Source organism: Phalacrocorax aristotelis, chromosome 2 (genome assembly GCF_949628215.1).
Source record: "Phalacrocorax aristotelis chromosome 2, bGulAri2.1, whole genome shotgun sequence".
In the NCBI taxonomy this organism is placed as follows: domain Eukaryota; kingdom Metazoa; phylum Chordata; class Aves; order Suliformes; family Phalacrocoracidae; genus Phalacrocorax; species Phalacrocorax aristotelis.
Window position 1 is genome coordinate 66,957,199 of NC_134277.1, and position 15,050 is coordinate 66,972,248.

At 38.6% G+C, this 15,050-nt stretch overlaps 1 protein-coding gene across 1 annotated transcript; it reads left to right on the forward strand.

Moving 5' to 3' along the window:
• Positions 1–6,987: 6,987 nt before the first annotated feature.
• On the forward strand, positions 6,988–14,156 carry PRL (prolactin). Its single transcript, XM_075086143.1, has 5 exons — positions 6,988–7,015; positions 8,532–8,713; positions 10,315–10,422; positions 11,857–12,036; positions 13,965–14,156. The coding sequence occupies exons 1-5, from the start codon at positions 6,988–6,990 to the stop codon at positions 14,154–14,156; spliced, it is 690 nt and encodes a 229-aa protein (XP_074942244.1).
• Positions 14,157–15,050: the final 894 nt, after the last annotated feature.

The following is a 15,050-nucleotide window of genomic DNA, read 5'->3' on the forward strand; positions in this document are numbered from 1 at the left end:
AGCTTTGTAAATCCCACAAGATCAGGTTACAGATTGAGGACTTCGGAAATGAGTAAGAAAGCTGTAAAGGAGAAAAGCTGTGATTACATGCAAATATATTCATTAGAGAAGAGATTGAACAGAAATGCACCTTCAGTATTATTAATGAATTTTTAAATATACAAATGTGCTGCAGGTGTGTAATTTAATGTATTTGACCTTTTAAGGAGTGGTTAGCAATGTTTGGTACCAAAAAGTTTTCTTTACTATAGGTTTTTTTATTTCTGTTTAAAAAGGTTTACTTCAAACTCTTCAGCTGTTTCAATTTTTATTAACAACCGTTTATTTCTTCTTTGCTTACATTGCTTGATGCCCAATATAGCTATTATTTGTAAGTATTTAAGGTATAACAGAATCCTACCAGATACCCTGGGATAGCTGACAGCCTCTGCACAGAACATACCATGGGCTGTGACTGCTATATATATCTGTATGAATTTCCATGCATTTTTCACTTTGTAACATATGCTTCTTTTTGATAGCATGGAATATATAGTTACAGAAGAACTCCTTTCACATTTTTTCCCCAAATAAAACATTTTTAGGAAGGAGGTGAATGCATTTTATTAAAGTAATTTCATGTGTCTTCCAAAAATCTGTGTCAATATTAATTTCTAGCCTGGGCTCAATAAATATGACAAGCTTAATTAAATTATCTACAAAATGTGATAGCTTGCAAAAATTGTTCTAATGAGATACTAAACAAGATTTGAGGTTCTAAATTTCCTCTGGGTCAGGAGATTCCCGATACACATACACTTCATCCTTTCAGTATTTTTAATTATTTATTTTTATTTATGTATGAGGCTTAGAGACAGTAACAAAAAAACGAAGAGAAGAAAATATGTTAGATTTTGGAATCAGTAAGAAAAACCCCTGACACTGAATGCTTCCTTAAAGACAATTAAGTAAGGGTCACATTGTTTCAGTATCACTTCTATCCCATTATGAAATGGAGAATTTTGAGCAGCAATATGCATTCCTCCTTCTGATAAGTGCACAACTAAAAGTGAGATCCTCCCAGAGAAGTAAGAACATCAGTAGTGATCTCTGCTTGCTATTTGGATTTCAGTTAATACCACACTCCCCAAAAAAATCTTTCTACTCACCTTTTCCTCTCTATTCAACCCTTACATAAGTATCAGAAATTGTCTGACCAAAAATCATTTCACAAATGGAGAGAAAAATGCATCTTCAGGATGATGCACTTTGTCTAAAGCACAGGACAAAACCTCCATTTGTCATTTCCGGATACTATCGATTAGTAAAATCAAACTTGCATTTTAAATGTATGCTTGCTAAAGCTGAAGCTTTATCTACTTTGCTATGCCGCATGCTAAAACAGAAGCATATTTACCACAACCCTTGGAAATACCTAGCTATTGAAATGTGCTCAGAATCTCTGTGCACACTTCAGTGCTCTTTTCAGTGTAGATGTAATTTTTTAAAAAAATCCCCTTATTTTTGCAGACCTTAGTTCTAGCACTTAAGGAAATGTTTTTCCAGTGATGCATTTATCCATAGAATTAAAAATGTGCAAATATTTAAACCAGGTTCCCATGTCTCCTATTCTCCAGTTGTTAGCAGGAAAAATACGGCCTTCTGATGGCAATTTTACTATTTATTTCCTTTTATTAAAAGTGCGTTACACAAGTATAATACTTAATACCAATAATTACCCAGTCCACTGGTAAGGTCCACTGTGGCATGACTATCCTAAGTAAATTCTTGAAACTCATTCTACTTCATCCTGAAGAATGATCAGCTGAAATCACTAGTTTTCAAGCTCTGAAAAAGGAAAATTGGATTTAAGGTATAGGATAAATAATATTGCAGCCACACGACATGAAATGCTGAACCAGTACAAGTTCACTCTGCCACTTCACATTTATACAAAAAGTTTTGTAGGATATCTTTGTCCTAGCAGATGTCAGATCATTATCATCCAACTTCCACCAGTCAGATAAATCTGGTATCAAGTATCAAGCCAGCATAAGTACCATAACATGGTCTCTTGATAATTCAGCTGAAGTGCCATAATGCAGTTATGTGTCATCCAGATCAAATTTATACTGCCAGGTTATTTGATAATACACAGATGCAGCATTAGGGAACACAGACCCACAGGCTTCAAACAACTTCAAGTATCATGACCAATATATACTAGCTAGCTTTTACTCCATTCATTGCAGATTCCTCTGGGTTTTTGCTATCGTTAGCTGGAATTCTACTTGGGATTCACACTTAATATTTCATGGTGCACTTGGGTGTATGTCATCATAATGGCTACGTTGATAAATGATTTTTAAAACTTGTTCTGCCATTTTATTTTTATGTCCACTTCTGAAATTCTACGAAAACACTTGTTACCTAAATTAAAAGTAAACTGAAAATCTCCCAAAGATTTTCACCTTTTTTTTTTCTCCATATGGAATCATTTTCCCTTATGTTCTTATCTATTTTTTGCCAGCCGTCATGCCCAGACTACACTAAGAAAGTACTCGAGCCCCATTTTGCTGTTTTTGCTGAGACAAACATTTGAAGAGAATGCATTTTAAATTCTCCTTTTCCTTATATGAAGAGGATGGAGGAGTCCTTCTTTTACAGAATCTCAGAAAATCACTTGAATTTTGCACAAAAGTTTCATCAAGATTACTACTCCCTAGTAATCAGAAAAGACAAAATATTTGTCATTTGCAATGATCTAGACTGAAAATATACTCTGCTTATGTTCCTCCTCAAAATGTATTTTCCACATGTTTGAAAAGTTAAAGTCCTCTGAGGATTTGTTTTTGATCCAGATTAAATAGCTCTGTATTTTTCTGAAGCCAACCGTTAAATGAAGTTGACGGGATAACTTTGTAAACTATTCTATAAAAGGAAGACAAGAGCAACTATATTTTCAATATTATGACTCTAGCTTACATATGCAAAACAGGAACACATAAAACCTATTGTTTCACTGTGTATCAGAAGAGCCAGACAATCAGATCACATATAGGAGTATGTTTCTGCATACATAACTTGGGGATAATTTTTTAAATACATTGCCAAAAATTTGGCATTTCAAACTTCTGCATTAACTAACATTCTGTTATTAAATACAGATATTTCCAGGTAAGTAAAAGACAAAATCAAATTGTATTATCCAGTCTTCTGTTCATCTACTTAAAATAAGTATTCTGCAAAGAACTATTCTATTGAAAACATTTTTCATTCCTCTGTGGTATCTATCAATCCGACACAACACTTTGTATATCTTAAAAACTTAAAATAAAATGGAATATGAATACTAGATTTTCCAGTACTGATCAATAATTCTTAATCAAAATGTGACAGTCTAACTCATGCTCTGCAACCTGATATGAGGTGGAAAGATAGGATTATTGAGAAACGAACACTAAATGTTGTTATCTGTAATATTAATATGTCACATGTGATGCCTATAGAGCATGAATAATGAGCTAAAAGCTATATAATAAAATCTGCATGTAGTAAGTCCTCCTTTTGGCATATTTTTTCAACTGGGTGGTAACAATCTATTACTTCTACTTCCAGAAAAGCTCTTGAAGATAAAAGGAATGTTATAATAAAAAAAAAATTTCAATTAAATTCCTAAGGCAAAAGTGAAAGACAAAGGGAGATGAAAACATACTGAAAATCACAGCTGTGCTTTGTAGTTCCTCAAGTTGTTCCAGGAGCTTTCCCCTCAGTACTGATGATTGCCCGGGTATCTACAGTGCTGCCCAGATATCTAAGCTGCTGACAGAATTAGAAGGCTATTAGGGGCTGGGATCAGCTTCCTTTACCAAGGTTCAGGGAACAGTCAGAGAAGATGGGATACCAAATTCCATATTACTTCTATGGAGAATATAATCCAGGCCATTTTCAAAAGGCAGAGGGGAGCATTTTCAGCTACTTTCAAGGCTTTTTCAACTTTAAAGGAAACCCAATTCTAATTCATAAAGGAAAATTAGTATTTGGACCTATTTATTTCTGGTCATTGTAACTGTTCTCCTTTCTCTTCTCACACCTTTATTTTCTTTTTGGTACTAGCAAGAAATTATGGTCTTCAGTTACAGTGCAGAGCTGGGAATCAGGAAATTTTTGGGTTTATTCCCCAAGACTTTCTGTGCAGCCACAAATAAACATCTTCACCTCTATGCCAGTTCTCACCCCTGATAAAAGAACTTTATATTTATCTACTTTACAGGGTTTCTTCTCTCCTTCTGTCTATGATTCTTAATTGCTGACAATTTTAATCCACTCATGTTTGTGAAGTATTTGAGGATTTCAGGATGAAAGTTGCAAGAGAAAAGCAAAGTATATTATTTTGTGGTATAATGCATTAATTAAAACATCACGCAATGGTTTCAAATAAACCACTCTTTCCTATGATCCACGTTTAAGGTGCTTTTCTACCCTTATACAGCAAGAAGAGACAAGCTTTTCTCAAAGATAAGTCATATGAGGATCCTGACTGTAGCTGATACTGTCACGCTTGAGAGGAGCTTCCCTCTCCAATAATGGTAAAGGAGCCTAGGGAGTTTGCCTGCTGCCTTTGTGAATATCTTCCTTTGTTATCTAGTCCGTAATAGTAATTAACTGTGTGCCTTATTTTGGCTTTACTACCAACCCCTCAAAATGCCAAGAAAAGCAGACTAGTAAATGGAAGAGCAAAGGGTGGATTGAGAAGTGTTCACTCCTTTTATTCACAGGACTCTTCTAATGTTATAAGATGCCAGGATTTTTCAAGTTCACCTGTAATCTTATTGGGGAAGATTTTCAAATGAAGCTGAATTAAATCAAGATCATAAACCATGTGGCTGTGGTTTAGAAGACAGCTGTTTTTCTACCATCCATTCTAGAGTTGTGGATGTGGCCCTATTGTAATTTTACTTCCTTCATCAGATTGCCACTTTTTCCTGCTGCTGGCAACAACTGCTTCATTTACTCAGCAGGGCCCCAATTTCCAAACAAGATGCAGCCTCTAAGCAGAACAAACTATTCTAGCAATCATCCTAGAACTTAGCAGATGTAGACCACTTGCTACCAGTTCTGGTTTATTCCTGAAGCATCTCCTTATATTGCTTCCCAAGGGATGCCTTCAATGGTTTACCCCCTAAACGCTCTACCTTTCTTCTCCCTCATTTATCATTGCTTCAAGAATCAGGTCCATAGTTATGAAATAATGAAGGATTCAGGGTTACAAGCATACCTGTTCCACAAGTACGGAACAAGTTGTCTACAGGCAAGAAAATTCATTAACGCTGTATACTTTATTCATTACGATCATCTAATTTGGGAAGTCTTTTCATGGGTAAATGGACCTGAGAAACAGATGAGAGATTACACATTTGCTAACATTTTCATACAGATGAGCTTCACACAAGAGAACAGGGCCAACCTGCTGAGGCTAGTTTCTAGGTTACCACAGACACATCAAATCTGGAAACAAATCCCACTGATTACAACAGCATATGTTTTGCATATAGTGGAAATGTACATCTTTTACGCAGAAAGTTTTCAAGTATAGAAAACAATGTCATGGTTTTGTAGAGGGTTGGGTTTTTTTCAAATAATGCTGACTTATTCATGAAACATTTGTGATTAAACAGTAAATATATAACTTCTTCCTCTTCAACTCTTGCAAATTATTACTTTATTAATATAAGAACTGCCCCCACTTCTCTAAACATATCTCAGACTGAGGATCAGTTATATCATGATTTGCGCTATGTAATATCTTTTTAACTGTATGGATCTACATTCCCAGAATGTCATATCTATAATTTTACAGATAGTGAGATCTCTTTCCAGGAGCCTCCAGGCCAATAGGATGCTGGGTTGCATCAAAAAGGGCATCACCAGCAGTGATAAAGAAGTCATTATCCCGTTCTACTCAGCGCTTGTCAGGCCACACCTTGAGTACTGGGTACAGTTCTGGTCCCCTCTATACAAAAAGGATGTGGACAGGCTGGAAGGGGTCCAGAGAAGGGCCACCAAGATGATCAAAGGACTGGGAAGCTGCCATATGAGGACAGGCTGGGTTTGTTCAGCCTTGAGAAAAGGAGGCTTAGAGGGGATCTCATCACCATGTACCAGTACTTAAGGGGTAGCTACAAAGAAGATGGAGACTCCCTTTTTACAAGGAGTCCCATGGAGAGGACAAGGGGGAATGGACACAAGTTGCTCTTGGGGAGATTCCGATTGACATGAGAGGGAAATTTTTTACAATGAGGACAGTCACCCATTGGAATAATCTCCCCAGGGAAGTGGTTGACTCGGCCACATTGGACACCCTCAAGACTCGTCTGGACAGGGTGCTGGGCCGTCTTGTCTAGACCGTGCTCTTCCTAGAAAGGCTGGACTAGAAGATCCCTGAGATCCCTTCCAACCTGTGATTCTGTGATTCCTTTTCTCTAGATAAATTTCAGTACAATTTATGCCACTTCTCTCACTGCAGACATTGTAAGATATTGTTTGCCTCCCACAAATAGCCAGAATTTTAACAAAAGAAAGTTGGATAGCTGAAGAAATAAGGAAGGATGAGAAGACAACTGTGGGGAGGAGGAACAGCAGCCTAGAAACATTGGGAATACTTGTCTCAGAACTGACAAGTGGAGCTTTCTAGGCTCAATGGCCATTGCACTTCATTCAGGGCAAAAATTTGGCACTCTCTTCATCCAATAATACTTAGAATCCCACAGCTGAATTTGTTAATAAAATTCCCTCTCATAGTTAAAAATAAAAACCAAAAAAATACTGAATATGAATGTGGAAGAAAGGCAATTTGATGTTTGTAATTATCTAGGTAAACTCCATGACCTGCTGAATGTATGCAAAATGGACCCTGGATGGCATATATAAAAGTGGCATGTGCAGAGAACAAGAGCAAGTATTGAGACTACTTTCAGGTAGAGCAAGTATTCATACAGGATCCCTACCATGAGTAACAAGGGAGCTTCGCTGAAAGGTAAGACTTTGCCATTCGCTTGCTGGTACCTTTTATATTTCTTTAAATTTAGATTGAATTAGGAAGTAACTGAAATGTAACAGCACTAGAAACTGAGGCCTTCCAGCCACCTAGTCTTCCAGTAATTGTGAAACCTGCCTCCACCTCAAACGTTTACTGACCAAAGCCTGGGATTAGAAGGCAGCTTGATCCCTTTTTTAGTCAGACTTTTGTCTTCCAAGACTAACTTTGCATTGGGCAGTGTCACAGAAAATTGTCTTGAAGGATGTGACACCTGCGCACAGTCTGGATCCAGACTGCTTTGTTACACTACTCAGAAGGCAATGACTAGAAGTCATTATCTACAAGTCTAGAACTGATGTAGTAATTTTGGAGTGAATGTTTTCATAACCATCTTCGACTTTCTAAGCCAACAAGTCTCAGGTTTTCTTATTCATAGAATTATTCCCCAGAGTACTTTTCTAACCGCAGCATGTGGCAGGCACTTTGTTCATAGGAGAGGAGGAAGGTTTACTTCAATATTGTGTAAATGCACTTTTCTTGAATTAAGAGCTAGAAAGAAACTTATCACATGATAGCATTAGGGACAGCTCTGCTGATTTATGGAGTACACTTTAATTTAGCATTTAAAATAAGTCTAGTGAACCAATACAGGTAGCAGGCCAATTTCCAGAATTAAAACTCTCAGAGCACGGAACAGTGTTCTTTGAATAAGTACATTCATTTACCAAATGTTTTCTTTTAATTTTTCCATTGTTTTTCTATCTATATTTTATTTCACTGGACGTAAAACTTGACTCTGTTAAGTTAATATTAAAAGTTTTAAACAAATGAGGTTTTGTGTTTTAGATAATGTGAAGTCCTCTATATCAGTTTCAGAGGCTCAGGGAAAAAGACAAAAGTTCTCTGATTTCTTAGCAGTAGGCGATTTAGGGTTAAACTCTAAGCAGCAAAGCAGCACAGCTGCTGGAAATCTTCTGAAGGAACTCCCAGGACAATCAAAACCTTAAGAGAGTGACCTAACCATGCTCCCACAAAATTAATTTAAACTCCAAATGTTTGCAAAGAAGAAAAGGACCTGTGGGAAGAGGAGGAGACATAAAAAAGAAAAAAAACCCAATCTATTTTCCAAACTTATATATCTGTGCAAATATAATTATGTATCTATATTTACACTGTGAGGAAGTTTGATTTTTTCTTCTATTTATCACTATGTAATAAAGTCAGGCAGAATGGTAAGAGACTTTGGAACACAGTGTACACTGCAACACAGGTTACCTTGTCTCCTGAAATTCTGCAGCAGGCTCTGCTATACAGTCAGGATGATGGAAGGGAGAAAGGATAACAGAATTACAGTGCTTCCCTCCTCCATCGATTTTCAGCAGCCAGTACAGGGGGTACTCTGAGCCATGTGATAGCACTGCCGAAATCACCCAGCATCTGGCTCTGACAGCTACTTCTCAATGCACATACAAGTCAATGTGATTCCATTTTGGTTTGTTTTAAACCTGAACAGGTTTGCTGCTGGTGGTTCTTCTGGTATCCAACACGCTTCTGACAAAGGAAGGAGTGACGTCCTTGCCAATCTGCCCGAATGGATCTGTCAATTGCCAAGTTTCCCTTGGGGAACTTTTTGACCGAGCAGTTGAACTTTCACACTACATCCACTTCCTCTCTTCAGAAATATTCAATGAATTTGTAAGTACCCTGCCTTTTCCTGAGAGTAACAAAATATAAAAATGGCAATTTAATACTTTTTAAGCATAAACATATGTTAACATATGAAATCCTTCAATAAGTAAACAAATATGATTGCTGCACAGACAGTGATAGTCCCAATGGTGACCAAATTTTTGTATAGCACTGACCATTGCTAAGATCCCCAGCGCTTCTGTAAAAAGATACCATTTTTCCATCATTCTTTATCTGTGGGACAAGTTCGTGCTTTTGAGTCCAGTTTCACTCTAAAGACTCACCAGAACTATTGACCTTCAGAGCATAAAAGCAGTGATAAAAGCAATGGAACAACAATTAGTTAAAACACTGTTTGAATCATAGAATGGCTTGGGTTGGAAGGGACCTCAGAGATCACCTAGTTCCAACCCCGCTTCCATGGACAGGGACACCTTCCACTAGACCAGATTGCTCAAAGCTCCATACAAACTGAGCCTTGAACACTTCCAGGAATGGGGCATCCACAATTTCTCTGGGCAACCTGTTCCAGTGCCTCACCACCCTCACAGTGAAGAATTTCCTCCTTATATCTAATTTATATCTACCATCTTTCAGCTTAAAGCCATTACCCCTTGTCCTATCACTACAGGCCCTTGTAAAAAGTCCCACTCCAGCTTTCTTGTCGGCCCCCTACAGGTACTGGAAGGCTGGTATAAGGTGTCCCTGGAGCCTTTTCTTCTCCAGGCTGAACAACCCCAACTCTCTCAGCCTGTCTTCGTAGGAGAGGTGCTCCAGCCCTCTGATCACCTTCGTGGCCCTCCTCTGGACTCAATCCAACAGGTCCATGTCCTTCTTATGTTGCAGGCCCCAGACCTGGATGCCATAGTCCAGGTGGGGCCTCATTAGAGTAGAGTAGAGGGGAAGAACCACCCCCCTCAACATGCTGGTCACTCTTCTTTTGATGCAGCCCAGGATATGGTTGGCTTTCTGGGCTTCAAATACACATTGCTGGGTCATATTGAGCTTCTCATCAACCAACACTCCCAAGTGTTTCACCTCAGGGAGCTGTTCTCAATCCATTCTCCACCCAGCCTGCATATATGCCTGGGATTGCCCTGACCCACATGCAGGATCTTGCACTTGGCCTTGTTGAACTTCATGAGGTTCACATGGGCCCACCTCTCAAGCCTGTCAAGGTCCCTCTGGATGGCATCCCTTCTCTCCAGTGCATCAACTGCACCACACAGCTTGGTGTCGTTGGTAAACTTGCTGAGGGTGCACTCAATCCCAGTGTCCATGTCACTGACAAAGATATTAAACAGCACCAGTCCCAATATTGACCTCTAAGGAACGCCATTCATCACTGGTCTCCATTTGGACATTGAGCTATTGACCACAACTCTTTGAGAGTGACCATCCAGCCAATTCCTATCCACCGAGTGGTCCATCCATCAAATCCATGTCTTTCCAGTTTAGAGACAAGGATGTCATGTGGGACAGTGTCAAATGCTTTGTGCACGTCCAGGTAGATGACAGCAGTTACTCTTCCCTACTCCACCATGCTGTTGAACTGAAGCTCTTCTTACTTATCTGTTTCAATAATGCCTGTCCTTGCTGATCTGTAGGATGAACGCTATGCTCAGGGCCGAGGTTTTATTACAAAAGCAGTTAATGGCTGCCACACTTCCTCCTTAACCACTCCTGAAGATAAGGAGCAAGCTCAGCAGATTCATGTAAGTCCCATTTCTAATGTCAATCAGTGTGAGATAGAGTGGGGTCAGGGGGAGGAAGAGGGAGGATTCAGGAATGGAGAGGCAGGAGACAGAGAGAGGGAAATCAGCATAAATGGAATAAAAAAGCCAGGAAGAGGAAAGCACCAAAAAGCCAAGAAAAGTTGATTTAACATTTGCTGATACTAAGTTAGAGGCTATACGGAATATGTAAGTACTGGTAATTTTCATCTTCCCTTCCTTGTCCTGTGTTACATTCAGTTATTGCATCTTATTTCCAATTACAATATAGCCTCATGGAGCGATGCCAGTTACCATGCTTGTACAGTACTGAGAACACTACAACCTTTGAATGTTATCTTAAAACACCATATAGACAATTATTATATTAAAAAAACATGAAAATACATTGGCTATATAGTGAATACTGTATGTAGGCAGAGGTAAATAGTTTTCCAGCAACTGAATACACTGACATCACCAAACAAATGCTAAATAGATATTCTTGCTGTTACCAGTAGGCAAAAGTGGTCACATCATAATCCAAATACAAAGACTTCAGTGTGAAATAACTGCAAAATACTTGTACAGAGAAACATGTTACATACAGCTTAAGGGCAGATGAAGATAGTCTTGTTCAGCCTATCCTCACACATATAATTTGAAAATACTCTGGAGTAAAAAATAAGCACAAGTATATGAATGGGGGTGTGCCAGGGAGAAATCTTTATCAGTTTCATGGTCATGATATCCTTGCAATCCCAGTATTGCCATCTTCTCAGTATGTCATTCAGAAAATCTATGGGGCGCAATAGAATTCACAGCCCTGGGTACATAACAATTCTGTTTGTGTTCAGATCCAATGTATCTAGCAAAGAAAAAATGGTTGAATACTACCATAGCCATATGCTCTATGAATTTTCATTGCCGGCAAGAAAGGACAATTTTTAAAACTGGAGAGCTATTGCTGGAAGCACTATTCCTCAAAGGAGAGGACAGATGAGTTTCGTACAGGCAATAAAAACTATTTAGTGTTTTACCATAATGTGCACCTTCCATTCAGTACTAAACTTAAAAAAAAAAAATCATTGAATTTTAAAATATTCATCAAAAATCAGGAGTCCTGTTTTTTTTTCACAGAGATGAAACACAGCTGTGCTTCCTAGTTTTCAGTGTGAAGAGGGTTGAATGATATTTTCCATTACAATACTGTAACTGCTTGTGCTAATACTGTAAAACATGATGACAACAATGACAAACTTCAAAACTGCAATTGCACAGAGGTATCGAAGACAGGGCTATAGGGCACATTCGGTGGTAGGTCCTGGAGTAAGTTCCCAAACCACTATGTCTGAGGATATTGCACTAAATGCCTCCTAATGCTGCCAGCATTTATCCTTCCTATTTTAACTGCCTTTTCTTAATGTGGGTGAGCAGCATGAAGACCTACTGAATTTAGTACTGGCAGTGCTGCGTTCCTGGAATGATCCCCTGATCCATCTGGCCTCTGAAGTACAAAGAATCAAAGAAGCTCCAGACACCATCCTCTGGAAGGCTGTAGAGATTGAAGAACAAAACAAGCGGCTTCTAGAAGGAATGGAGAAAATAGTTGGGCGGGTAAGTCTTAGGTCCTTAACATCCTTCCAGCCTGGTGCTGTAAGGAAGACACATACAGTGATAGGCCCTCCCTGCCTGGAATAGAAAAGGAAACAGTAGATGTGAAGGAAAAAAAGGGGGCCAATATAGCTGAATCTGAGAACTTTTCCACTTCTGTCTTGCAATTTCTAAAGAGACAATGTGATGTGACTGGCATTGTATAAACCAGTGTACTCCCAGTCCTGCTATAAGGGAAGGTGTAATCATCAGGACTAGTAATCCTCTTTCTATCTTTGAGTATTTTGAAATTGCAATCCTGATTTTTTTAAGGATGTGTCTGTGTTTTTTCACATGCAGATATTTACATGTATGTTTTAGCATTATTTATACACATCTATATACATATAGGTATTGTGTATAATTTTCAGAGACAGATACTGTGTTTAAAACTGTTCTGGAAGTCTGCACTATTGCAAAGATGTGGCATACAGCAAAGTAATCGTGGTATTTTTCATTTGTCTTTTCACACCATACTGGTCCCTCTGAACTCTGGCTCTCACTTGGTTCCCCCTACACTGGTCAGGCAACAAGGCTGTTGTCTGACAATACCCATACTCGAATACCCCTTGTTATCAGTAATTGAATGAAAGCTTTCCTGAATAAAATCAACTCTAGCTTCTTTATTTTTAAAGGGGCCTCTGCTAGTCCCTGAGTATATAGTTCTATCAGTGAGCTAGATGTTATAAGAGGTTCTGACTTTACTGGCTTTTGCTCACCCTCTGAACAGTTGAACAGCATTAAGAGTGCCACCATCACTGTATCCACCACTTTCCACTGGATCACTCATGGTCTTTCTCTGTTTCAGTGAGGTGTCCCTTTACTCAGAAACCGTAGCCCATCCAGGCCACAAATGCATTTATCAGTGTAATCAAATACACCTCTATCCCATACCCACATGTAAAAAGGGAGCAGGCGAGGATCCGAGAGAATAGCCGAAGTCAGGTGCTGCTACAGTTACCCTGTCACCACCTTCTCATTCACATTATTTACATAAGGAGACAAGAGAAGACTGGCAAATTCATTAGTGTCAAACCACGTTTTTGAGTATTAGTAGGTCTCTCTGTTTTTTTGCCAGTTGCTTAAACTGAGTGATAGAGGCTCCAGATACTCTCCTATGTGCTTTTACAACATCCAACTGGTAGGAAATAAGGAAGACGCACAAGCAATAGACACAGACTTCTTTCCTGCTATGAAAGGCAGATTTCTGCGATATGAGAAAATTAATGATTGTCTCTTTCAAGCAAGGAGACCTAAACCAATCTTCACCTCAGATACTAACTCACGACATGAGTTCCTACATGTATCTTTCTAACATTAGAAGTCACAATATCTCTCAGCAGTTTTTATTCTTTTTTGATTTTTATTCTTTTTTGATGGAAACTGAAGGACAGTACATCTGAAGATGTACTGTGGAGAGGTTTGTCTGGTAACATGTTCTGAAGCTGCCTGTACCAGAGAGATTACCTGAGAGATGGGCCAAGACAAAGGTGGAGATAAACACAAATAAGTTCTAGGAACAACTGCTAACAAAGATTTCAAGGTAGAGGGAACCAAAAAGAGATGTCACTGATAGGTCATGATAAGTCCATGCATGAAGGAAGGTTTGATTTCTCTGCAAAGTCAGATTCCACTGGACATAGGTTAACACATTAGTTTTAAAACACTATTGACACAGTTAAGCTTTTTTACATATTTTAGGGAAATAAACTGAAAAATCTGACAAATTCATTCAAAATCTGCATGATGATATAGAATATTATACAGAATAGTGGGAACCATAACACGAAACACTATACAAGCCATACACTAGCAACTAGCATTTCCCAAGCTCTGTTCTACATCCCGTCAGATTCACTATCTTTTACCACAGTATCATTTTATGTCCTTAGGTTCATTCTGGTGAGATCAGAAATGAAGTTTACTCTCAGTGGGACGGCCTTCCATCCCTGCAACTCACTGATGAGGACTCCAGACTCTTTGCCTTTTACAACCTGCTACATTGCCTCCGCCGAGATTCCCACAAAATTGACAACTATCTCAAGCTTCTGAAGTGCCGCCTAATCCATGATAGCAATTGTTAAGTACTCATGGGCCTAATCACTTAATGAAATCATTCATCATGGTGTTCTTGTTGCTTTGCCACTTTTCATTGCAAACTTTATGAAAAGTCACACTGTACAGTATATCAGGATCATCAGTAACTTTCAGGCATGTTTGTTTGAATTCTGGCTGCAACTATTAGCACCATTTATCTTGGTGTTTTAAAATGTTATGAATTACTTGTATGACAAGAATAAGCTTTTCTGTCTAATTTCCTCACCTAGTAGCATTTCAGTGATAACCAGATCATGCAGATACAAATAAAAATGTTATTAAATCCAAAAGCATATAGCACCAAGTGGTATCAGTGAATGAAAAATAGCTGGTATGGTTTACACCTTTAGCAGTAGCTTCTCTTTTTAGATCTCAGTCCCCAGCTACTGATGACAAGATATCTTACTTCCATTGGTCTTTACCCTCTGCTTCAAAAATGAGGGTTAAAGAAAAGGACGAACATCAAAAAGCAGATTAATCATCTGTTACACTAACTACCCTAAACTAAAAGTATGGCCTGAAATCCAATCTACTTGGATTGATGCTTTTAATCTCTACAAAAACTGTCTGAGTAGGGGAGCAAAAGGTAAGAAGTCCATTCTGGCTAACATAGCCATTGACTCCCCATGGAGAGAGAAGACACATCTGGAATTTTAAGGACAGAGAAGGACACAGATCCAGGTATATCTGCATATCTACTATTTGGAGAAGAGGCATTTCCAAAGGAAGCTTCATTACGTTTGAGGTGACTATCTGAGGGCAAAGGAACCAATAAGTTTCAGTTGGTCCCGACAGGAAATGCTGGGCATCCATATCATATCTACCTACCCTTCACATTCCCCACAAGTGATGTGGTGGTTACAGTTGCTCAGAAAACTTTC